The sequence below is a fragment of the Schistocerca nitens genome, chromosome 9 (assembly GCF_023898315.1).
Source record: "Schistocerca nitens isolate TAMUIC-IGC-003100 chromosome 9, iqSchNite1.1, whole genome shotgun sequence".
In the NCBI taxonomy this organism is placed as follows: domain Eukaryota; kingdom Metazoa; phylum Arthropoda; class Insecta; order Orthoptera; family Acrididae; genus Schistocerca; species Schistocerca nitens.
In genome coordinates, this window is record NC_064622.1 from 205,481,564 (window position 1) to 205,505,723 (window position 24,160).

Here is a 24,160-nt window from a genome sequence, read left to right on the forward strand (position 1 = left end):
CTTGAAGCAGCCATGTGGAAGCTTCAGATATCTGGTTACATAGGCACAAAGTTGACTCAGATATGTGCTGTACAGGGTGGCAGCCAGTCAAGGAATATTTTAGGGAATTGGTTTAAAAAATTTATTCCAAAGGCCCAGTGAACTCTTTACAAGGTCTCTCCCAGAGTAACTTACATTGTATCTACGTGACACAAGTTGCCTATCTTTAAAAACTGAGGCAGTTCTGTTCAGTTAAAGCTGCTGAAAAGAGACGCCCTGAGACCTCTGCTGAAACTGCTAGCGAATTCACACCATTGGTTTTAGCCAATAGCGTGCGTGGGATATGGTCACATGTGTGGATGCTGGAGTGTTCTGCGGAGCGGAACACAGTTGTCTCACTCTCTTGTAATCCAGACCTTGAGCAGAACAGACGTCTTTTTGGAAGAAAGAGCCTTTGGCTCCGCTTTTCATACCTGGCCGCCAACGTAAGTTAACATGAACCACTTTCCCTTCCTTTGCCCATTTCAATTAATCGTTCGACATCCTAGACTGGCCTAAACCTGGTAGCTTCTGACCATAGGTGCAACCCTTGTACACCATACTTTGAAATATATCCTCTTTATTGTGCCTAATTTCCTGTTTTGTCATTTAATGGTAGCCCTGGATTCCCACTCTCAAATCCCAATTGCTCAACCTCCTGCACACTGTAATCACGAGGCATATGTAACAACTTTCTCCCCTCTTCCCTGCCTATATACATTAACAGCGCATATGCTGATGATGTACCAATTATTAGTAGAAGAAGGGTATCACTAGAGAGGACAATATGCAAACTGAAAGAAGCCTCAGAACCTAGAGGCCTTTCCATAAATGAAACAAAGACTAAGTACATGAATTTCACCAGGAAAGAAAATAATAACTTGGATAGACTATCAGCAAATGGTTACAATTTTGAACATGTGCAGAATTTTGTCTATTTGGGCTCTAATATAATTATATTAACAGCACAAATTCCATGTCAACTGAAATAAAACTGTGTATCCTAAGTGGTAATAGATGCTATCACACGTTTAAGAAATTGTTGGCTTCTAGATTATTACACAGACAGCTGAAGCTGCAACTACGTAAGGTCATGATCAGGCCAGTTGTAACCTATGGGTATGAAACATGGATCATAATGAGTGCTGATGAGCAGCAGCCTACAATATTTGAATGTGCAGTGCTGCACAAGATCCATGGGGAAGTTCAGGATAATAATGGTTTCAAGAGATCTAGGGCGTATACTGAGCTGGACCACTGCATACAAGGAGCTGACATCATAAGAATTATAAAATTTAGAAGAATAGCCAGGTTTTGGACATGTCCTCAGGATGGATACTGGAAGAAAAACTAAAAAGATTTTTGAAAGAGGCCATCCAGAAAAAGACAGAGGAAGGCCATGAAAACAGTGGATAGATGATGTGGAAGAAGATATAAAATTTCTCAGAGTACGAGGGTGGGGGAGAATGATGCTGGAGAGGGCAGAATGGAGGAAACTTGTTGATGAGACTAAAAGCTACACAGAGTTGTAATGCCGTGAGAAGAAGAAGAAGAAGAAGAAGTGATGAATTGCGGCTAGCTCTAAACATGGAAAAATGTAAGGTAATGCTAATGAGAAGAAAAAACTAACTTATAATGTTTAGATACAGCATTCCTGGTGTCCTTCTGGAAACAGTCAAGTTGTTTAAATATCTGGGTGTGTGTTACAAAGTGTTATGAAATGGAACGAGCATTTGTGAGGATTGTGTTAGGGAAGATGAATGGTTGACTTTGGAGGATATTAGGAAAGAGTGGTTCACTTTTAAAGGAGACCGCATATAGGACACCGGTGCGACCTATTCTTGAGTGTTGCTCAAGTGTTTGGAATCCATACCAGGTCAGATTTAAGGAAGGCATCAAAACAATTCAGAGGTGGGCTCCTATATTTGTTACTGCTAGGTTCGAACAACACATTAGTGTTATGGAGATACTTTGGGAACTCAGATGGAAATCTCTGGAGGGAAGGCAATGTTCTTTTCAAGGAACACTGTTGAGACAATTTAGAGAACTGGCATTTGAAGCTGAATGCCAAATAATTCTACTGCTACCAACATACATTGTGCATAAGGACCACGAAGATAAGATACGAGAAATTAGGGCTCATACAGAGGCATATAGATGGTCATTTTTCTCACACTATTTGCAAGTAGAACAAAAAAGGAAATGATTAGTAGTGGTATAGGGTACCCTCTGCCACACAATGTACAGTGGCTTGCAGAATATCTATGTAGATGTAAATGTAGATGTAGACTCCACAGAAGCCATGGAAGGGTGTAGTATCTTCTTTGAACCATTTAAAAGTGTTTGGTTGTTAAGCACTTGTCCACATACCGGATGAAAAGAGAGAATGGATGAATGAAAGATAGATTGTACCAGGGCACCAGCTGTAAATACAGATTAATGTGTGCTCTGCCTAAGTGACCACTGTACTGAATGATGTGAGACAGATAAACTAATGTGTCAGTAGTGCTTGGAGTGCCAGTGTAACAACTACATACCAGATGCTCAGTCAGTTATAGACATAGAGCAGAGTGAGATACTGCTGATGGACCTTGATGCTCCAGAAGATGACCAGTCAGTCAAATCACCTCATTTACCCAAAGCTAAGGAGTATCTAAATTATGTCATGTATTTATTTGGTAAGTGTTTTTTCCAGTTTAGGAGAAGATCCTGTGAATCTGGAGAATGCTCTGTCAAGAAGTGACAGAGCAGACTGGATAAAAGCCATGAAAGAGGAAATAAATTATTTACAGAGCAATGGTTTTGGGAACTTATGGATCTACTGAGGAATGAAAGTATCTGTGGAAACAAATGGATATTTAAATTGAAAGGGAATGCAGAAAACTACTGTGACAGATTTGTTGCTAAAGGATTTACCCAAAAATTTGGTATAGAGTTGTAAGACGTAATACTCTTTGATCTCTCATTACTTTAGCTGAAATTCTTGATCTTAAGTTAATAATTTTATTAGTAAAATGTTTTTCTAAGAGTAGTTAAACAATGAACATCGAATTCCTTTAACCATTTTTATGACATTGAGGGTTCTGTTGGACTATCACAAAATCCAGTGCTGTATTCTAGATTGAAACAATGTTCATTCCAAAGTACATATTATTAGACAATGTGTGAAAAGAAGTAAGACTGTTGTTAAGTACTTGCAGTCAATGGAAATGCCAGCTGGTGTGTTAACTAAAGCGCTTGCTATGGAGCATCACATGTATTTTATTCATAAGTAAAATTGTCCCCAGATTAAGTGGTAGTGTTGTATGTTGGTAGTCTGACTCCTTTTTTCATCTTTGCTGTAACTGTCTATGAGACACTGGACTATCTTTGTGTTAGTTGCTTCTTCGTCACACTGCATATATGATGTAATGCTGATGTGTGAATACAACTATTATGAATGATGTACTTGTTATTTATCCATCTCATCAAAAACAGCTGTAAGTTCTAACAACATGCTACAAGCTATTTGTAGACACTTGAGGAATAAAGGAGAACCCTCATCTGGGAGCAGAAGCATTGATTCGTCGACCATCGCACATAAACAAGAAAGCTTTCTAGCTTCGCACATGCACTACTATCTCTGCCAAATCCAGCACTGGCATTGTGCATCCATCCAGTGCCATGAAAGGTCATAGATGTGTATTTGCATACATGTGTATGTGTGTGTGTGATGTGTGTATTTGTACTCTAGCTCAAGAAAGGATATACTCAGAAAGTTAGCAAGTTTTCTTTCTTTTTTTCCTGTACTATCAACAGCTCAATGCTTCTGCTTTTTGGTGAGTGGTCTCCTTTACTCTTAAGAATTTACATCTAGCTCAAGAAAGGATATACTCAGAAAGTTAGCAAGTTTTCTTTCTTTTTTTCCTGTACTATCAACAGCTCAAAGCTTCTGCTTTTAGGTGAGTGGTCCCCTTCACTCTTAAGAATTTACATTCTACCAGAACTTTCCTAGTATAATTATAAGCTATTTGTGTTTACTGAAGCTCCTAATATGAAAAATGCTGCTGCTTCCTCAGCTGTATTAAACAGATGGTGTTCAGCAACAATTTCTACCTTAATTTCTACATGACCACACTGATATTCATATTCATCATACAGCAAATTATATGTAATTTTTTTTGGGATGGGGAGGTGTGAGGTTTGGGGGGGGGGGGGGGAGGGGGGGATCGAGACTCACCATACAGACACAATTTTTAATTTTTCTGTGAACTTCATCACAAACCACTTTCACAAACATATTTTCATTACCAACACTGTATTATGTGTGTGTTTGGGGGCAAGGGGAGGGGGCGGTTGGCAGAGGGGGTCAGGGGTGAAGCTCAATGCCATGGTCTGTGCTAGATCACAATGACACTGTAATGCAGAATATCATAAACACAAAATTTCAATTATTCTCGACATACAAATAAAGGATTTGTTTTGGACAGGCAACCGATATTTTATACTTCCAGTCGTAATGTCATGGGAACAATTACAAACACTAAGACAACACTATACATCTTGATTACTGGTGCTTGCAAATAGTATTGGCACAAATGAAAGTGTTGTATTCCTCTGTAAGGAATTCCTTCATACTATAAAAAAAAAGAAATTTTTCATGTTCATCATCATTGGGTTGTCTGCCTTGCACCAGGTTTTGACTGCATAGCCCTTCATGCTTCTCTCTCTTCTGTGGTCCTCTTCATTCTTTGGTGCCCTCCTTGTGGCCTGCTGACATCATCCACTATCTGGAACCTTCTTCTGCCCTTCCCTCTCTTTCCCAGAATGAAACCTTCAATTGCCTCTATTAGAAGGCAATCTCTTCTTAGATTGTGGCCTATCCACTTTAGTTTCCTGTTCTTCACCATCAGCAGCATCCTTCGTTCTTCTCCAACTCTCCTCAGTACTTCTTCATTCCTGACTTTATTAGTCCAGCTGATCTTCTCCATTCTATGCCATATCCATATTTCACAAGCTTCAATTCTCTTATTATCCTGTTTTCTCAAAGTCCACATTTTTACTCCATACAAGGCCATGCTCCATATTGAGCACTTAACCAGTTGACTCCTTAATTCATTGTTTAAACAATTAGTTAGGAGTCTTTTCTACTTCTGCAATGCCTCTTTCGCCAGATCCATTCTCACTTTGATATCTTGTTGGCAACCCACGTCTTCTTTAATCCAACTTCCCAAATACTTGAATGCTCTTACCTGCTCTATGATGTCTGACCCCAACTTAATTTTCACTTTTCTTTTCTTTAGCCCTATGACCATGCTTCTGATTTTCTTTTTATTAATTTTCATACCATGTGATGCACAGGCTTCATTCAGGTCATTTAGCATTTGAGTCAGTGTCTCTTGACTATCTATAAGGATTGCCATGTCATCTGAAAATCTTATACATTCAATTTTCCAACCACCTATCATGATGCCTCGTGTCCCATCCAAACAGCTTTCCAGTACTTCCTCCAGATATATGTTAGGTAGGATCAGCGAGAGACAACAGCCCTGTCTAACACATCCCCCAATCTTACTGTCTTCTGAATCCTATTACCTATTCATACCTGAGCTTTCTGATTAATGTACAGATTTGTGATCAATCTTCTCTCCTTCCACTTTACTCCCTTGTCTTTCAAGGTAACTAACAGCTTATCCCACTGCACTCTATCAAAGGCCTTTTCGAGGTCTATGAAGACAGCATACACTTCTCTATCCTTTTCTATCTATCTTTCACTGATGGTTCTTAAAAGTCCAAAGGCATCTCATGTTCCCTTTCTCCTTATGAAACAATATTGTTCTTCACCAAGTGCTTCCTCCAGTATACCATATAGCCTCCTATTCAGAATTCGAAGAATTACTTTAGCTGCCTGCAATATTAGGATGATTGTCCTGTGGTCTTCCCACTTTTTAGGATTGTTAGTCTTTGGGATTGGGACTACTATACTTATGTGAAAGTCTTCTAGCCATTTCCCTTTGTCATAGATGTAGTTGCAAAGGGAGGTCAACTCATATTCGCCTGTTTCTTTTAAACTCTTTAAGATTTCTGCTGGAATGTCATCTACACCACACACTTTGTTGTTTTTAAGTTCCCTCAATGCCTTATTTACCTCCGAACCTAGGATAAAATCTCCTTTTTCATCTTCATTTACTGATTCTTCTTCCCAATCTGCAGTTTGGAAGGTCTTTGATCTGCTTCATAGAGAGTTTCAACATATTCTTTCCATCTATTCTGAACAGCGTGTGAATCACTTAAAAGAGTTCCATCTTTCCCTTCTATCTCCATATTTGTTTTGTTCTTCCTTCCCTGAAATACCATTTCCTTGGCTACTCGATACATCTTTTCATAATTGCCCTCTTTTCTCTAGTGTCTCAATTTCTGAGCAGATTTCTCTCATCCATTTTTCCCTGGACTGATCAGTTACTCTTCTCAGCTCATTGTTCAGTCTTCTGTATTGCCTTTTTCCTCCATCAGTTTGTGCGCTTTTCCATTTTCTCCATCCTGCCATCTTCAAGATTGTGTCATTGGTAACCCATGGATTCCTTCTCCACCTGCACTTCACCAGACCAGCAACATCTTTACCGGTTGCTTTCAGGGTGTCTCTGAACTGGTTTCACTGTTCATTTATGCCCTCTGTCTTTTCTCTAATTTTCTGCTTGTCATGGAACTCTTCTTATTAATGTTATAAAACATTTATTGGTGGTAATAAGTAACTCCTTCAAGGTCATTTCATAGCAGCTTCCACTGAGTTATAAAGCTGAGGATCCAATTCAAATGTCCTCCACATAGAAATGCATTGAGATACAGCTATATATTTTAAGAACAGAAACCAGTTTACAGTAAGTATTGTTACTTGCCTTGCAGCTAATAGGAATTTATGAGGCATGTTTTGAAAGTAAGGGTACTAGATTTTCAGATTTTTTTGAAACAAAAATGGTATTTAAAAGAAATTACAGACTATTATTGATACACTTGTTGACTATTTTTCCACGCAACTGCAGTCCTGTTCAGTGCATGTGATGAGCCACGGCACTAGCTTCCTTATGTCCTCCTCGAAGAACTGCCCTGCCAGCCCCTTTCCCCAAACATTCCTCTCATCAGTATTCTTCTCCTTTTGTTCTGAATTCTCCTTTTGTGTCTCACAGTATTGTTGTGCATTGATGCTCTTCCCCTGAGGCAGAAAATTGACCAAAATCATGCCTTTCAAGCATTTTACTTTAAGTTTCATGTTCAGCACGCGTTTTCTCTGTGAGATATAAGAATCTGATACTAACTTTTTTTTTGCCATGATTTTTTGAGTTCAACTTTGATTCAGATTATTTAGCATTGCTATCCCATGTTGGATAATCAAATTTTCTTCTTTTGGTGATTAAACCTATGGTCTTTCTAATGAGCCCAGTTTGTAAAGATTTTTAGAGCTCAGTTTTTTGCAAAATCTACATCTACATCTACATCCATTCTCCGCAAGCCACCTGACGGTGTGTGGCAGAGGGTACCCTGAGTACCTCTATCGGTTCTCCCTTCTATTCCAGTCTCGTATCGTTCGTGGAAAGAAGGATTGTCGGTATGCTTCTGTGTGGGCTCTAATCTCTCTGATTTTATCCTCATGGTCTCTTCGCGAGATACACGTAGGAGGGAGCAATATACTGCTTGACTCTTCGGTGAAGGTATGTTCTCGAAACTTTAACAAAAGCCCGTACCGAGCTACTGAGCATCTCTCCCGCAGAGTCTTCCACTGGAGTTTATCTATCATCTCCGTAATGCTTTTGTGATTACTAAATGATCCTGTAACGAAGCGCACTGCTCTCCGTTGGATCTTCTCTATCACTTCTATTAACCCTATCTGGTACGGATCCCACACTGCTGAGCAGTATTCAAGCAGTGGGCGAACAAGCGTACTGTAACCTACTTCCTTTGTTTTCCGATTGCATTTCCTTAGGATTCTTCCAATGAATCTCAGTCTGGCATCTGCTTTACCGACGATCAACTTTATATGATCATTCGATTTTAAATCACTCCTAATGCGTACTCCCAGATAATTTATGGAATTAAATGCTTCCAGTTGCTGACCTGTTATTTTGGAGCTAAATGATAAGGGATCTATCTTTCTATGTATTTGCAGCACATTACACTTGTCTACATTGAGATTCAATTGCCATTCCCTGCACCATGCGTCAACTCGCTGCAGATCCTCCTGCATTTCAGTACAGTTTTCCATTGTTACAACCTCTCGATACACCACAGCATCATCTGCAAAAAGCCTCAGTGAACTTCAGATGTCATCCACAAGGTCATTTATGTATATTGTGAATAGCAAAATCAGGTCAAAAATACTGGATTTTTTTTATATTTTTACAAAATCTTCAAGTTTACACTTCATTTATTCAGTACTGGAAAGTGTTACATAAATGAAACTTTATATTGAACCTTGTGTTGTCATGTTATTACATGCCAAAATTCACGTTTGTCATACCTTTAGGCCCTGAGAGCCAAACTTCAAAATTTTTTCAGGCACCGATTTTTTTGGGTGATTTTGTCTAAACTTTTCTAGCTGAATATGGCTTGTAAAATTTGTTTCCTTACTATTCTTAAGAGAATTCATAAAGTTGCACAAGATACCTAAATTTCATTTGTTCCAACAAAAAATTGCCCAAAATATGAGCCCAAATTTGCCAGGAGGATTAAATGTTCTGGGAAGTGAGTTTAATAAGGCCCTGATCTTTGAAGAAGTATCTCCAAGATGCACCATTATCTAGTTTATTCAGTTCACAGTCTTTGGTGCCGCTGAAAGAATAGGCCTAAAGTCGCAGAGAATACTGGTAGAAGTAAAGCTGTGAGGGTGTGTTGTGAGACATACTTGAATAGCACTTTCCCATGGAAGGCAAAAGTACCAGTTTTGAGTCCTGGTGCAGCACACAGTTTTAACCTGCCAGGAAGTTTCAGAATAGCTTTTGTTATTTAGCTCTGTCTCTTTCCATCTAGGTTAGAAAGGGGACCACAAACAATAACAAATGTTGTTGGACACCACACTTTGTGTACCACATTCTGAGTTTTGTTTTGTTCCTCTGATGAACTTATTTAATACGAGTCTCTGCTTTCTGTTATGAAGTTAAAGACCCAGCCATGCAGGTAGAAAACACACAATGTCATAATATTGGGAGATCCCAAGTAGAATATAAAGTTAAAGGTACTGGAGAAGTCAGAAAACACCAACAGGATATGCAAGGAGAACTTCAGCAAAGTTCTGAAGGTGGGAGACGAGGCACTGTTGTAAATAAAGCTCTGGAAGGAAGGCTTTGCTTGGATAGCTCACCTGCTACACCACTTTCCCACAAAAGGCAAACGTCCCAGGTTCGAGTTCTGGTCTGGCATACAGTTTTAATCTGGTAGAAAGTTTCAAATAAGTACACACTCCATGCAGAGTGAAAATTCATTTTGGAAACAATCCCCTAGACTGTAGGTAAGCCATGTCTCCTCATTAGCCTTTCTTCCAAGAGTGCTAGTCCACAAGATATGTAAGAGAACTTGTGTGAAGTTTGGAAGATAGCAGATGAGGTATTCACAGAAGCAAAGTTGTGAGGGTGGGTCATTAATCATGTTTGAATAGTTCAGTCAGTGAGCACTTGACCATGAAAGGCAGAGGTATGAGGTTCGAGTTCTGGTGTGGCTCACAGTTTTAACCTGCCATTAAGTTTCAGGACAGCTTTTGTTGTTTAGCTCTGTCTCTTTCTCTACTGAGATCCTTTGTGAAAGCCAAACTGAGGTGCAGTTAGCCAGTTATGCTTAAAAAGTGCCAGTATTATTCTATAGACCACATTCTCAGAAACTATTGTAGTCTGAAGTAGTGCAATTGGTTTGTAATTATTGTTAATTTTTCTAACTCCACGGGAAATTTGTAACTGAATTGAGGATTTTTTGGTAAGGCAGATGCAGCACGTAATCTTGTATGAGGAGTCACTGAGAGATGTAGAAATAACTCCATCTGTGCCACAGGGCAGTGGCTTGGGTTTCTGGCTGTTAATTTTAGATATTAATGACATCAATAATAATAATAATAATAATAATAATAATAAGAACGAGCAGAAACTAGCAAAATACACAAGGCAATCACTCATATAAATACATCGGCTACACCACTGCAATTTCATAACCACTTCTACAACCCTTTAGATCACATAACATCAACAGATACGAAGAAAGCAAATTGGAAAAAGAAAACACTTCATGGCAAGCACCCGTATCATCTAACACAGCCACACATCGATCAAGACGCATCCAACACATGGCTAAGAAAAGGCAATATATACAGTGAGACAGAAGGATTCATGATTGCAATACAGGATCAAACAATAAACACCAGGTATTTCAGCAAGCATATTATTAAAGATCCCAATACCACAACAGATAAATGCAGACTTTGTAAACAACAAATAGAAACAGTAGATCACATCACAAGCGGATGTACAATACTAGCAAATACAGAATACCCCAGAAGACATGACAATGTCGCAAAAATAATACATCAACAGCTTGCCTTACAACATAAACTTATAAAACAACACATTCCTACATACAAGTATGCACCACAAAATGTACTGGAGAATGATGAATACAAATTATACTGGAACAGAACCATTATAACAGATAAAACAACGCCACATAACAAACCTGACATCATACTCACCAATAAAAAGAAGAAATTAACACAACTAATCGAAATATCCATACCCAATACAACAAATATACAAAAGAAAACAGGAGAAAAAATTGAAAAATACATCCAACTGGCTGAGGAAGTCAAAGACATGTGGCATCAGGATAAAGTTGACATCATACCAATTATACTATCAACTACAGGAGTCATACCACACAATATCCACCAATACATCAATGCAATACAGCTACATCCAAACATATATATACAATTACAGAAATCCGTAATTATTGATACATGTTCAATTACCCGAAAGTTCCTAAATGCAATATAACATATACCGTACAGCAAAAAGGAAGTGACGCTTGATAAAGGTCCGCGTCACTCCATTCCTCACCAGACTTAACGTCTGAGAAAGTAAAGATAATAATAATAACAATAATTCATGGCTTTTCACAAATTATGCACTTATCTATAATGAATACCTGTCTGAAATTAGCTACAAAAACATTCATTCAGATGTTGGTAAGATTCCAGGGTGCTGCAAAGACTGTCAACTTCCTTCAAATATTCAAAAACATAAAATAGTTCATTTCATAAAACAAAAAATTAATAATGTAGGACTAAGTATCAGTGAGTCATAATTGGATTCAGTCAAGTCTTACAAATACCTGTTGGGATATGAAATGGAACGATCACATAGGCTCAGCCAGAGGTAAAGCAGGTGTCAAACTTCAGGTCACTGGAAGGATACTAGGAAAATGCAACCAGTCAACAAAGAAATAGCTTACAAAACAGTTGGGTGATGCACCCTAAAATATTGCTCACTTGTCTGGAGTTTATACCAAATAAGAATAACAAGTGATATTGAACATGCACAAAGAAGAGTGACACAGATAGTCTCTGGTTTGTCTGACCCATGGGAGAGTATCATAGAGGTGCTGAAATAACTGAACTGGCAGACGCTTGAAGATAGATGCAAACTATCCCGTGAAAGCTTACTTCCGAAGTTTTAGGGACCAACTTTAAAGGAGGAAGTTAGGATTACACTATAACTCACTACATACCACTTCCGTAGAGATCACAAAGTCTAGACTAGGCTAATTACAGCACACATGGAGGCATTCTAAGCAATCATTCTTTTATCCCTCCATATGTGAATGGAACAAGAAGAAGCAGTAACAACTGGTGCAATGGAAAGCACTGTCCCATATACTTCATAGTGGTACACAGACTATAAATGTAGAATTTTAAAGGTTTCTGTCACAACTGTATATTTCCAACTGTCAGAAAACAATTAACTTCTATGGAATAAGAGTTTCCTTGACTAGTTCTGAAATCAGTTGTATGAGTTGGTTGCCTATTCATTTACATTTCTTTATTTCTATTTATGAGTGGCTTGTTTTCTCCAACATGTTTAATTACTTCCTCCACTTTGTACAAGTTTTCGTTTTTAAGATTCTAAACAGTTCAACATTTAGACAGTCTGCACAAAAAGCGACTGGAAAAAAATGCAACTCCAACTGGCTGATAAAGTAACTCTGGAATGAGAAACTGCAGCTGGTGTGTGCGAGTTTGAAGGAGAGTAAGTATAGTATTATTTGTTGCACCCAGCATCTTCTGGTTTGTGTGAATAATACAAAACAAATCCTACTTCTAATATGTTGTCAATTATTTTTATTTTGAAAATCCAGATGTCATTAGATTTTGGTATACATACTGATACGGAAATGTGATTCTGGCATTTTATGCTCCTTAAATCATTTGTATTTGTGGACCTCTGTGTTTAAACAAATAGATTTATGACATTTCTGTAGTTTTCTTGTCATTTTCACTGTTTGTTTTCACAAGACAATGTAATTTTATTGAACGGAACAAGCACTGATAGCCACACAAAAGAATACGGTAGGCCCCGCTTTCATTATGATTTACGTTTTTTGTACATTTGCTCCCACTGGCGTACCACCAATTTTATTGTAAACAACAGATGCACAGTACACTTGATACCTGTCATACTAAACTGCTTTCACACGACACTTTCTGTCAAATCCACCAGCAAAAGCTTGGGAACTTGTAGCTGTAGAAAATGAGATAATTTTCTTGCTTCCCATACCATACAAAACCAACATTCACAACATGCTCATATTTTTTTCAGATGAAAGCAATCCAGAGCTGTATTCAAGAACACAACAAAACTCAGACCACTCGACAACGCAGATGCCGAGTTGCTGCTGCTTGTCCAAATGAGCCTGCCCTTGCTTGTGTTGGTGCAGTATAAGCGGTGCACGCTATTCCTGTGGTACCTGGGGTTTATGGGTGGGGGTGGTGGCCTCTCATTGTGGATTGTCCTTAGGGGCGTCCTGACTCTGTTACAGGGTGTTACTCCCACAAAGGTCAGGTCAATAAGTGGTCAGCCTGTGATGGATTTGATGGACCAGGTCCCTGATGAGCCAGTTTTTGGACCATTCAGCCTGACCATAGAAGACATGCACTGACTGTTGAAATCGGTCGCAGAGCAGCAGGATGCCAGTCTGCTTATGCAGTCGAGCTGTGGAGTAGAGCCATGGCAGGTGCAGAGCAAGCTTGAGTGCCCAGTTCTGCACCCTCTGCAGTGCATTCATGTGTGTGAGATGCCTTGTCCCAGACCACAGCTGCGTATTCCAGCATGGGACATACCAGTGCCAGATACAGAGTAAGGCCATGGTGGGGAGGCAGAGCTGGCAATGGGTTGAGCACGGGATAAAGGATATGTAGGTACCCTATTGCTCTGCTCCTGATGTCCTGAATGTGAGGCTTCCAAGAAGTGAGTTTCTGGTTGAGGGTGACACCAAGATAATGGCCAGTCTTGCTCCAGGGAACAGGGTTTCCCATGATGATGACTGGTGGGAGACCAGTAGGGAGTAATCTTTGTGTAAAGACCACTGCCCGACTCTTCGCGGGCGGCATTTTGACTAAGGTGCCATTTGGTTGACTACGCACTGAGGACCTCACAGTCGTGCTGGAGAAGATGTCTCATCTCCACCGCCATCATGCTCCGCACGAATAGTGCAGTGTTGTCAGTGTATAGGGCCAACTTCACTGGCGCCATGTGCGGTGCATCAGTGGTGAAGAGGGAGTATAGCAGAGGCACTCCAGCATGTAATGGATGGTGGGTCAAAGTGCCATCACCCAGCCAGATGTGAAACATCCTGTCAGCCAGGTAGGAGCAGAGAAGGACTCCGTGCGATGTCAGAACCCATGTACAAAGAGTTTGTACACGAGGTCGTTGTGCCACATGAAGTCTAAGGCCCTGGAGACATCCAATAATACTGCCCTGAGGAATTCCCAAGTCTCCAGAATGCACATGGCCTCTTCCACCAGCTGCATCAGTTTGTGTATGGTGGAACAGCCACTCCTAAACCCAACTTGTTCGTCTGGGATGATGCCCTCGGCTGTCACATGACGGAGTAGACGCCTGGTGTATAGGCTCTTGAACAACTTGAAGAGCAAAGGCAGCAGGTTGATGGGTCAGTAGTTTGCAGGCAAGGTGGCCTGTAGGCAGCCACGAATGTGATCTGCCCAGCAGCAGTGGAGATATTCACTCCTGTAGCTTCCAGGGTGGCAAGGTCCAGACGTGGCACCCTTTGGGGCCACCTCTAGCAGGGTGGTGTCGGCTAGTACCAACACGCCTGGCAGGGCTCCTGAGGATACTCTGTCCTCTTGAGCGGCCGCGCCACCAACAGTCATCAAGTAATCAAGTACTGCTGGAAGATGCGGAATGCGCACTCATCAGCATCGCACCCTGGGTAGTCGGCGCCGGACAAGCACTGCGTAATAGCATACACTTGCAACGCGTTTAGCGGGCAGGTGTCCATGGAGAAATCTGAAGCATCGGCCTTCTTCGTCTGCTGGGTCGTCATAAATGGGGGGCTGGATGGGGCCGCCAATGGGGCTGATTCAGTCGCCTGAGCCCATCCCACTGAATGGTGATCCGCCACACCCTTTGTCTGAGTAGCGTGCTCCTCTACATATAGCATACTAACTCGAGATTGTCCCGCCAACTCGCTGGCAGCTGGTTAGTAGCGCGTTGCAAGCTATTTACTGGTGAGTCACTCTGCAGTCGCGCCGTCTCCAAAGGCCCATAACAGTAAAGGCCGTCCGCACAAGGACGGACCGAAAACGAACGCAAAGGGCAGGCCTACATCGACAACTGGTTGCCGTCTAGTCGGCAATGCAGTTCTGTACACGGAACAGCTCAGAACTCAGAAACTACAGTGAGAGATAGGTGGAGAGGGAGTACTGTTTGTCGCAGCCGAGCATCTTTGGTTGCACTCGGCATGTGGTTCTCTGTTATTATTATAGATGAATTAGAATACGAAGAAAACTCTGGATTAATCCGCACATCCAATGAAATATAAACGGCAGGCTAAATACAGCAACCAAGGAGCTGTAACAGACAGATACGAAATTCATACTTTTTGTAGGACAACTGAACAGTGCTACAGCGATCTGGCCTATTTGATTTCTTCAGCTATAAAACATCGTTACTTTTGTTTAAAAATCCAAATATCTTGAGTTTTATATACACGGAAATGTGGTGATGGTGGTCTGTGCTGGTTAAATCATTTCTATGTGAACACCATTATATTTACACGTATCGAAGATTTGTGGCTTTTCACTGTTCGTTCCCACGCGACAGTGTAATTTTACATAGCAACAAAGCCTGCTAGTTACATCACAGTTATTTACATTTGCTTCCACTGACGTCTCGTTAATTTTATTTTAAACAACAGATGAGCAGTACATTACACGTCATAAGAAATTCCTTTCCCTTTTAATAGAAATAGGTGTGAAATGCCTCCCACAGTAGCCTGTGAACTAGTACTTCCCGTGCAAAGCCAAAGTTCACAACTTGCTAGTTTATCTTCAGGTTAAACCAATAGAGAGCTGCGATCGAGGACACGAAGGAACTCAGATCGCTTGGTGACGTAGGCATCAAGACGCTGGCAACTGGTTGGCAAACGCGTTGCAAGGTGACTGGTGTGTCATTCAGCAGTCGCACACCGTCTGCAGCGCCCTGTTTAACCATACACGATTACAGTAAGTGATTCGCTGCTCACCTATTATCAACAGACGTCGGCAACGAGTTGCATTTGTGTTGCTTCGTGTGCAGTGGGCGTAAGTGATTCGTAAGCGGCCAATTACCAACTCGTTCTCGTCAGAGGGTTTCATTTTCGAGTCGCTCCGTGTGCGGATAGCCATACATATGAGTCACAGTAATCCAGGGGCGCCGACTTTCCAAAATTTCTGTGGGTGCATATCGATAACGGAATGTAATATATGTTTTCTGGAGGGTTCTGGTATTTTTAAAAATTATTACCTTTCATTTATAATCTTTTATGAACACTGCCTGTGTCATAAAGATCTGTGCTGTGATAAAGTAAAATATACCGGTACTATAAGCACGCTTTCAAACTGCCATAGCTTCATCTACATCTACATGACTACCCTGCAATTCACATTTAAGTGCTTGGCAGAGGGTTCATCGAACCACAATCATGCTATCTCTCTACCATTCCACTCCCGAACAGCGCGTGGGGAAAACGAACACCTAAACCTTTCTGTTCGAGCTCTGCTTTCTCTTATTTTATTTTGATGATCATTCCTACCTATGTAGGTTGGGCTCAACAATATATTTTCGCATTCGGAAGAGAAAGTTGGTGACTGAAATTTCGTAAATAGATCTCGCCGCGACGAAAAACGTCTTTGCTTTAATGACTTCCATCCCAATTCGCGTATCATATCTGCCACACTCTCTCCCCTATTACGCGATAATACAAAACGAGCTGCCCTTTTTTGTACCCTTTCGATGTCCTCCATCAATCCCACCTGGTAAGGATCCCACACCGCTCAGCAATATTCTAACAGAGGACGAACGAGTGTAGAGTAAGCTGTCTCTTTAGTGGACTTGTTGCATCTTCTAAGTGTCCTGCCAATGAAACGCAACCTTTGGCTCGCCTTCCCCACAGTATTATCTATGTTGTCTTTCCAACTGAAGTTGTTCGTAATTTTAACATCCAGGTACTTAGTTGAATTGACAGCCTTGAGAATTGTACTATTTATCGAGTAATCGGAGGGATTTCTTTTGGAACTCATGTGGATCACCTCACACTTTTCGTTATTTAGCGTCAACTGCCACCTGCCACACCATACAGCAATCTTTTCTAAATCGCTTTGCAACTGATACTGGTCTTTGGATGACCTTACTAGACGGTAAATTACAGCATCATCTGCGAACAACCTAAGAGAACTGCTCAGATTGTCACCCAGGTCATTTATACAGATCAGGAACAGCAGAGGTCCCAGGACGCTTCCCTGGGGAACACCTGACATCACTTCAGTTTTACTCGATGATTTGCCGTCTATTACTACGAACTGCGACCTTCCTGACAGGAAATCACGAATCCAGTCGCACAACTGAGACGATACCCCATAGGTCCGCAGCTTCATTAGAAGTCGCTTGTGAGGATCAGTGTCGAAAGCTTTCCGGAAATCCAGAAATACGTAATCAACTTGAGATCCCCTGTCAATAGCGGCCATTGCTTCGTGCGAATAAAGAGCTAGCTGCGTTGCACAAGAACGATGTTTTCTGAAACCATGCTGATTACGTATCAATAGATCGTTCCCTCCGAGGTGATTCATAATGTTTGAATACAGTATATGATCCAAAACCCTACTGCAAACCGACGTCAATGATATAGGTCTGTAGTTCGATGGATTACTCCTACTACCCTTCTTAAACACTGGTGCGACCTGCGCAATTTTCCAATCTGTAGGTACAGATCTATCGGTGAGCAAGCGGTTGTATACGATTGCTAAGTAGGGAGCTATTGTATCAGCGTAATCTGAAAGGAACCTAATCGGTATACAATCTGGACCTGAAGACTTGCCCGTATCAAGCGATTTGAGTTGCTTCGCAACCCCTAACGTATCTACTTCTAAGAAACTCATGCTAGCAGCTGTTCGTGTTTCAAATTCTGGAATATTCCATTCGTCTTCCCTGGTGAAGGAATTTCGGAAAACTGCATTCAATAACTCCGCTTTAGCGGCACAGTCGTCGGTAACAGTACCGTCGGCACTGCGCAGCGAAGGTATTGACTGCGTCTTGCTGCTTGTGTACTTCACATACGACCAGAATTTCTTCGGATTTTCTACCAAATTTCGAGACAATGTTTCGTTGTGGAACCTATTAAAGGCATCTCGCATTGAAGTCCGTGCCAAATTTCGCGCCTCTGTAAATTTTAGCCAATCTTCGGGATTTCGCGTTCTTCTGAACTTCGCATGCTTTTTCTGTTGCCTCTGCAACAGCGTTCGGACCTGTTTTGTGTACCACGGGGGGATCAGTTCCATCTCTTACCAATTTATGAGGCATGAATCTCTCAATTGCTGTTGCTACTATATCTTTGAATTTGAGCCACATCTCGTCTACATTTGCATAGTCAGTTCGGAAGGAATGGAGATTGTCTCGTAGGAAGGCTTCTAGTGACACTTTATCCGCTTTTTTAAATAAAGTTATTTTCGTTTGTTTCTGGTGGATTTGGAAGAAACGGTATTGAGCCTAGCTACAACGACCTTGTGATCACTAATCCATGTATCAGTCATGATGCTCTCTATCAGCTCTGGATTGTTTGTGGCTAAGAGGTCAAGTGTGTTTTCGCAACCATTTACAATTCGCGTGGGTTCGTGGACTAACTGCTCGAAATAATTTTCGGAGAAAGCATTTAGGACAATCTCGGAAGATATTTTCTGCCTACCATCGGTTTTGAACAAGTATTTTTGCCAACATATCGAGGGAAGGTTGAAGTCCCTACCAACTATAACCGTATGTGTGGGGTATTTATTTGTTACGAGACTCAAATTTTCTCTGAACTGTTCAGCAACTATAACATCGAAGTCTGGGGGTCGGTAGAAGGAGCCAATTATTAACTTAGTTCGGCTGTTAAGTATAACCTCCACCCATACCAATTCGCATGGAGTATCTACTTCGACTTCACTACAAGATAAACCACTACTGACAGACACAAACACTCCACCACCAATTCTGCCTAATCTATCTTTCCTGAACACCGTTTGAGACTTAGTAAAAATTTCTGCAGAACTTATTTCAGGCTTTAGCCAGCTTTCTGTACCTATAACGATTACAGCTTCTGTGCTTTCTATTAGCGCTTGAAGCTCAGGGACTTTCCCAGCACAACTACAACAATTTACAACTACAATTCCGACTGTTCCTTGATCCAAGCACGTCCTGTATTTGCCATGAACTCTTTGTGATTGCAGCCCACCCTGTACTTTCCCGAGGCCTTCTAACCTAAAAAACCGCCCAGTCCACGCCACACAGCCTCCGCTACCCGTGTAGCCGCCAGCTGAGCGTAGTGAACTCCTGACCTATTCAGCGGAACCCGAAACCCCACCACCCTATGGCGCAAGTCAAGGAATCTGCAGCCAACACGGTCGCAAAACCGTCTGAGCCTCTGATTCAGACCCTCCACCGGCTCTGCACCAAAGGTCCACAGTCGGTTCTGTCAACGATGCTGCGGATGGTGAGCTCTGCCTTCATCTCGTAAGCAAGACCGGCAGCCTTCACCAAATCAGATAGCCGCTGGAATCCAGAGAGAATTTCCTCAGATCCAAAGCGACACACGTCATTAGTGCCGACATGTGCCACCACCTGCAGCTGGCTGCACCCTGTGCTCTTCATGGCATCCGGAAGGACCCTTTCCACATCAGGAATGACTCCACCCGGAATGCACAATGGATTTCTTCCCGTCCTTAGCCACCATATGCCTAAGGGGCCCCATTACGCGCCTAACATTGGAGCTCCCAACTACCAATAAGCCCACGCTCTGTGATTGCCCGGACCTTGAAGGCTTAGAGGGCACATTCTCGGATTCGAAAAGGTTTAAAAAGTCAGCCAACCAGTAGTAAACCAAAGATTTATTTAGACCTCGACCTAGGTTTCGATATTCATAAAAATATCTTCATCAAAAGGATTGGGGTCTTGGTAGTAAATTACATTAGCTGAAGCCATATAAAACTGATATAAAAACCAGAACCATCACATGCCATGGCTTAAGACAGCAGCCAGATTGCACTCAGCGTACATCAGAATGAATGCACAACTGAATTCGCCCACTGATAAATTCTTTTGTCTACATAAAATTAAAACAGACGCCCAAAGAATGAAATATTCACGTAACGTACGTATTCACCATGTCAGTGACTAAGGTCTTTGTCACGGTGAAGAGCTAAATAAACCTTTGGTCTACTGCAACTGGTTGGCTGATTTTGTTCAGCCTCTTCGTATTTATACAATTGCTGAATCGCAGCCATGTTTAAGATTTTATTCTTGGATTCCTTATTTTTTTGGCTCAACATTAATGTCCATCTGTGATGACGACGACAAAATATATGACAAATTTATCCATAGTGACTAGAAAACCGCTCTGATTCGAAAGTATGTATAGAAGCAATAATCAATATTCTGATTCAGCGTTCCACAAGAGTCTAATAATCGCGCAACGTTTGACTGTTGCGAAATTTTTTGCCTGATGAAGAGCTTTTGCTCCACGCAACGCGTCAGTAGAGCCTTCTTCAGTCTACAATATAAGCTTCCGCGTTCTTCGAAGCCAATGCCGCAACAAACAATCCGGATTATGTGAAAACAATTTCTGTTACATCTAAACTACATCGCCTGTTATGTTTTTAAAAAAAGAAATAACTACTAACTTAGTTTGTAACAGTCGACTTCCTTGTACATCCGATTATTCTTTATTATTGCTCAACATTGGCCGGTAGACATTTTAAAACAGTTGTTTGCGAATGGAGTGGGCGTATCACTTGTAAGGAAACATGAAAGCAAGCTGAAAAGACGGGGTTTCATTCTCAGTATAGTGCGACTATCATTCTAGGAAGTGCCTTTTACTTGTCCAGGGAAAGGCAAGGAACGTTCGCGGAGTGTGTTCCTTGGTTGCCTTTGCTCATATACACTCCTGGAAATGGAAAAAAGAACACATTGACACCGGTGTGTCAGACCCACCATACTTGCTCCGGACACTGCGAGAGGGCTGTACAAGCAATGATCACACGCACGGCACAGCGGACACACCAGGAACCGCGGTGTTGGCCGTCGAATGGCGCTAGCTGCGCAGCATTTGTGCACCGCCGCCGTCAGTGTCAGCCAGTTTGCCGTGGCATACGGAGCTCCATCGCAGTCTTTAACACTGGTAGCATGCCGCGACAGCGTGGACGTGAACCGTATGTGCAGTTGACGGACTTTGAGCGAGGGCGTATAGTGGGCATGCGGGAGGCCGGGTGGACGTACCGCCGAATTGCTCAACACGTGGGGCGTGAGGTCTCCACAGTACATCGATGTTGTCGCCAGTGGTCGGCGGAAGGTGCACGTGCCCGTCGACCTTGGACCGGACCGCAGCGACGCACGGATGCACGCCAAGACTGTAGGATCCTACGCAGTGCCGTCGGGGACCGCACCGCCAATTCCCAGCAAATTAGGGACACTGTTGCTCCTGGGGTATCGGCGAGGACCATTCGCAACCGTCTCCATGAAGCTGGGCTACGGTCCCGCACACCGTTAGGCCGTCTTCCGGTCACGCCCCAACATCGTGCAGCCCGCCTCCAGTGGTGTCGCGACAGGCGTGAATGGAGGGACGAATGGAGACGTGTCGTCTTCAGCGATGAGAGTCGCTTCTGCCTTGGTGCCAATGATGGTCGTATGCGTGTTTGGCGCCGTGCAGGTGAGCGCCACAATCAGGACTGCATACGACCGAGGCACACAGGGCCAACACCCGGCATCATGGTGTGGGGAGCGATCTCCTACACTGGCCGTACACCACTGGTGATCGTCGAGGGGACACTGAATAGTGCACGGTACATCCAAACCGTCATCGAACCCATCGTTCTACCATTCCTAGACCGGCAAGGGAACTTGCTGTTCCAACAGGACAATGCACGTCCGCATGTATCCCGTGCCACCCAACGTGCTCTAGAAGGTGTAAGTCAACTACCCTGGCCAGCAAGATCTCCGGATCTGTCCCCCATTGAGCATGTTTGGGACTGGATGAAGCGTCGTCTCACGCGGTCTGCACGTCCAGCACGAACGCTGGTCCAACTGAGGCGCCAGGTGGAAATGGCATGGCAAGCCGTTCCACAGGACTACATCCAGCATCTCTACGATCGTCTCCATGGGAGAATAGCAGCCTGCATTGCTGCGAAAGGTGGATATACACTGTACTAGTGCCGACATTGTGCATGCTCTGTTGCCTGTGTCTATGTGCCTGTGGTTCTGTCAGTGTGATCATGTGATGTATCTGACCCCAGGAATGTGTCAATAAAGGTTCCCCTTCCTGGGACAATGAATTCACGGTGTTCTTATTTCAATTTCCAGGAGTGTACATCTGAAACGAACAAATAGGTTTTTGAGGTCAGAATTTTAACGTCCATCCCAGTGTTTTAGTAGTTCATTACTTTATGATAAAGGAAAGTGAGAAATATTTATTTTATTTTTATCAAACTAAAAATTTTGTGCGCGCACCCACAAGATTATGTAAGTTTGTATGAGACCCGGAGCACCCACGTAGTCGGGGCGTACGCAATTATCTTCTCGTTAATGTGATCCGACATGCCTTCCACAGTCACTCTGAAACGACACCTTAACTTCATCTTTTGTAAAATAGAGCGCACCTGTATATATTTTTTGACTTCTCGTTTTTTATCACTACAGCAGAAATTACCCATTTTTAATACTTTCACAATACACGCAATTTCCCCTGTCCAGTAACAAGTACTAGGGCAGGCAAATTTTCAACGGCCTTAATATTTACAAACAATTGGGTGCTTCTTGTCTGGTATATGCCACGGCCACCGTGTAAAATGCTTAACATACTATTCGCGTTCTCGTGTAGATTCGATATCCGTCTAGATCTACTTTTTAATTACGGTGGTTGTTGTTTTGTACATAAATGTATTATTCTACATCAAATTCGATTAAGACAAATGATGAATCTGTTACTGTATCATTACGGGATTTTTGTGTTCGCCTTGATGCCAGACACCTTTAATCTCCAGACTAGCCGTAGCAATAATTCGCCCTCACCGGTTGGTTTTTTAATTCTGAAGCACATGAAATGTTGATTTTCACACAAAATTTCGTTATCGGTAATTGTAAAATGTTATGATTAGTTTTGTGCTTATGTGTCGACATATATTTTTTTCTTTTTCTTACTTGACACAACACTAAGAACACTTTTTTCCTTATAAGCATGACACTGCAGTTATCATTTTGGTTTGTGAAGTTACGTTGCCCTGCAACATTATCTATCCACATCTGTAGCAAGTTAATATTTGTAGCAAATATGCCGGGCCGAGACATGAACACAGTCATCGTGATGAAATCGCCACGCTGGTGAATCGATTCATAGCTTCAACTTCTTTGTAGTTCTTACAGTCCAACGGAAACTAACTTTGCGAACTCACCGACAACGAGTAATCATTTTATCTTTTGCATGTATTTATTTTATCATTTTGTGGCTTTCCTTACGTACTTCTTTAGAGATATCTCACAGTTTGAAAAGCAAAATAAAAATCAACTACAATTTCCTTGCGAAAGTAATTTCAAGTCCCGGTTCAGCATAAGGTCCTTAGTATTTGTAATTATATGATAATCTAACACAGCGAGTGCTTTGTCAGATTCCAGACGATAGACCATCATGTTTAAAGAAACTTACCGGTATCACGTTATTTGGGTTACTGAAGCTGTAGCGTGTACAGAAAAATGCCGGGCTGTGTTCGAATAATGAAAGTACTGCTCATGCTGTTCACTTTGTTTTGTTGTTTATACATACCTGTATAAATGGTTCGTTGCTGGAACGCCTAAGAGCATTTTCACCGGTCCGTTCACTGGCAAGCCACTTTTCCGTAACAACATTTGTACGATTCCAACCATTGCAAATCAGTCTGTGGGCGATGGTAACAACTGACTGATAAGAAATTCTGATTCTACCCTGTCAAACAGTTCTAGTGTTTATACAGACATCGGATTGAGTCACGCCCTGTCAACAAACAGCAGACAATCACGTTTACAACTACGAATCCGGTATCTAAAAGGAACCTTACTTCTTCCATAAGACGCGCGGTTCATTTAATAATGGAATGATACGGTATCAGGTATTATTCGGACGATACCTGTGGAATGCACAGCGTCAACAGTGACTCGGCAGACTTTTTTTTTGCCTCTAACTGATAGCTATATATGATGCAAGGTACGTCTTACTGTGCTCATAAAGATGGATCTGTGCGAAACCGTGTATCCATACAAATTACTGTTCATTGCACAAAATTATCGAAAACCACGAATACTTAAGCGTAATGTGTATGTCGCCATCGCCGATGGAGCGCACACGGCCGGCAGCTGTCACT

The 24,160-nt window shown here is 42.0% G+C and overlaps 1 protein-coding gene across 3 annotated transcripts in view; it reads right to left on the reverse strand.

The window, feature by feature from the left end:
* The window catches only part of LOC126203751 (NADH-ubiquinone oxidoreductase 49 kDa subunit-like), a 201,212-nt gene extending 177,052 nt beyond the window's left edge, over positions 1-24,160 (reverse strand). For 2 of the 3 annotated variants that reach the window (XM_049938118.1, XM_049938120.1), the window contains exon 1: positions 23,587-24,160. In XM_049938118.1, coding sequence (XP_049794075.1) covers positions 23,587-23,687 — 101 coding nt within the window. In that variant the 5' untranslated portion in view covers positions 23,688-24,160. The remainder of the gene's footprint in view (positions 1-23,586) is intronic. The other variant, XM_049938119.1, reaches the window with a different exon arrangement.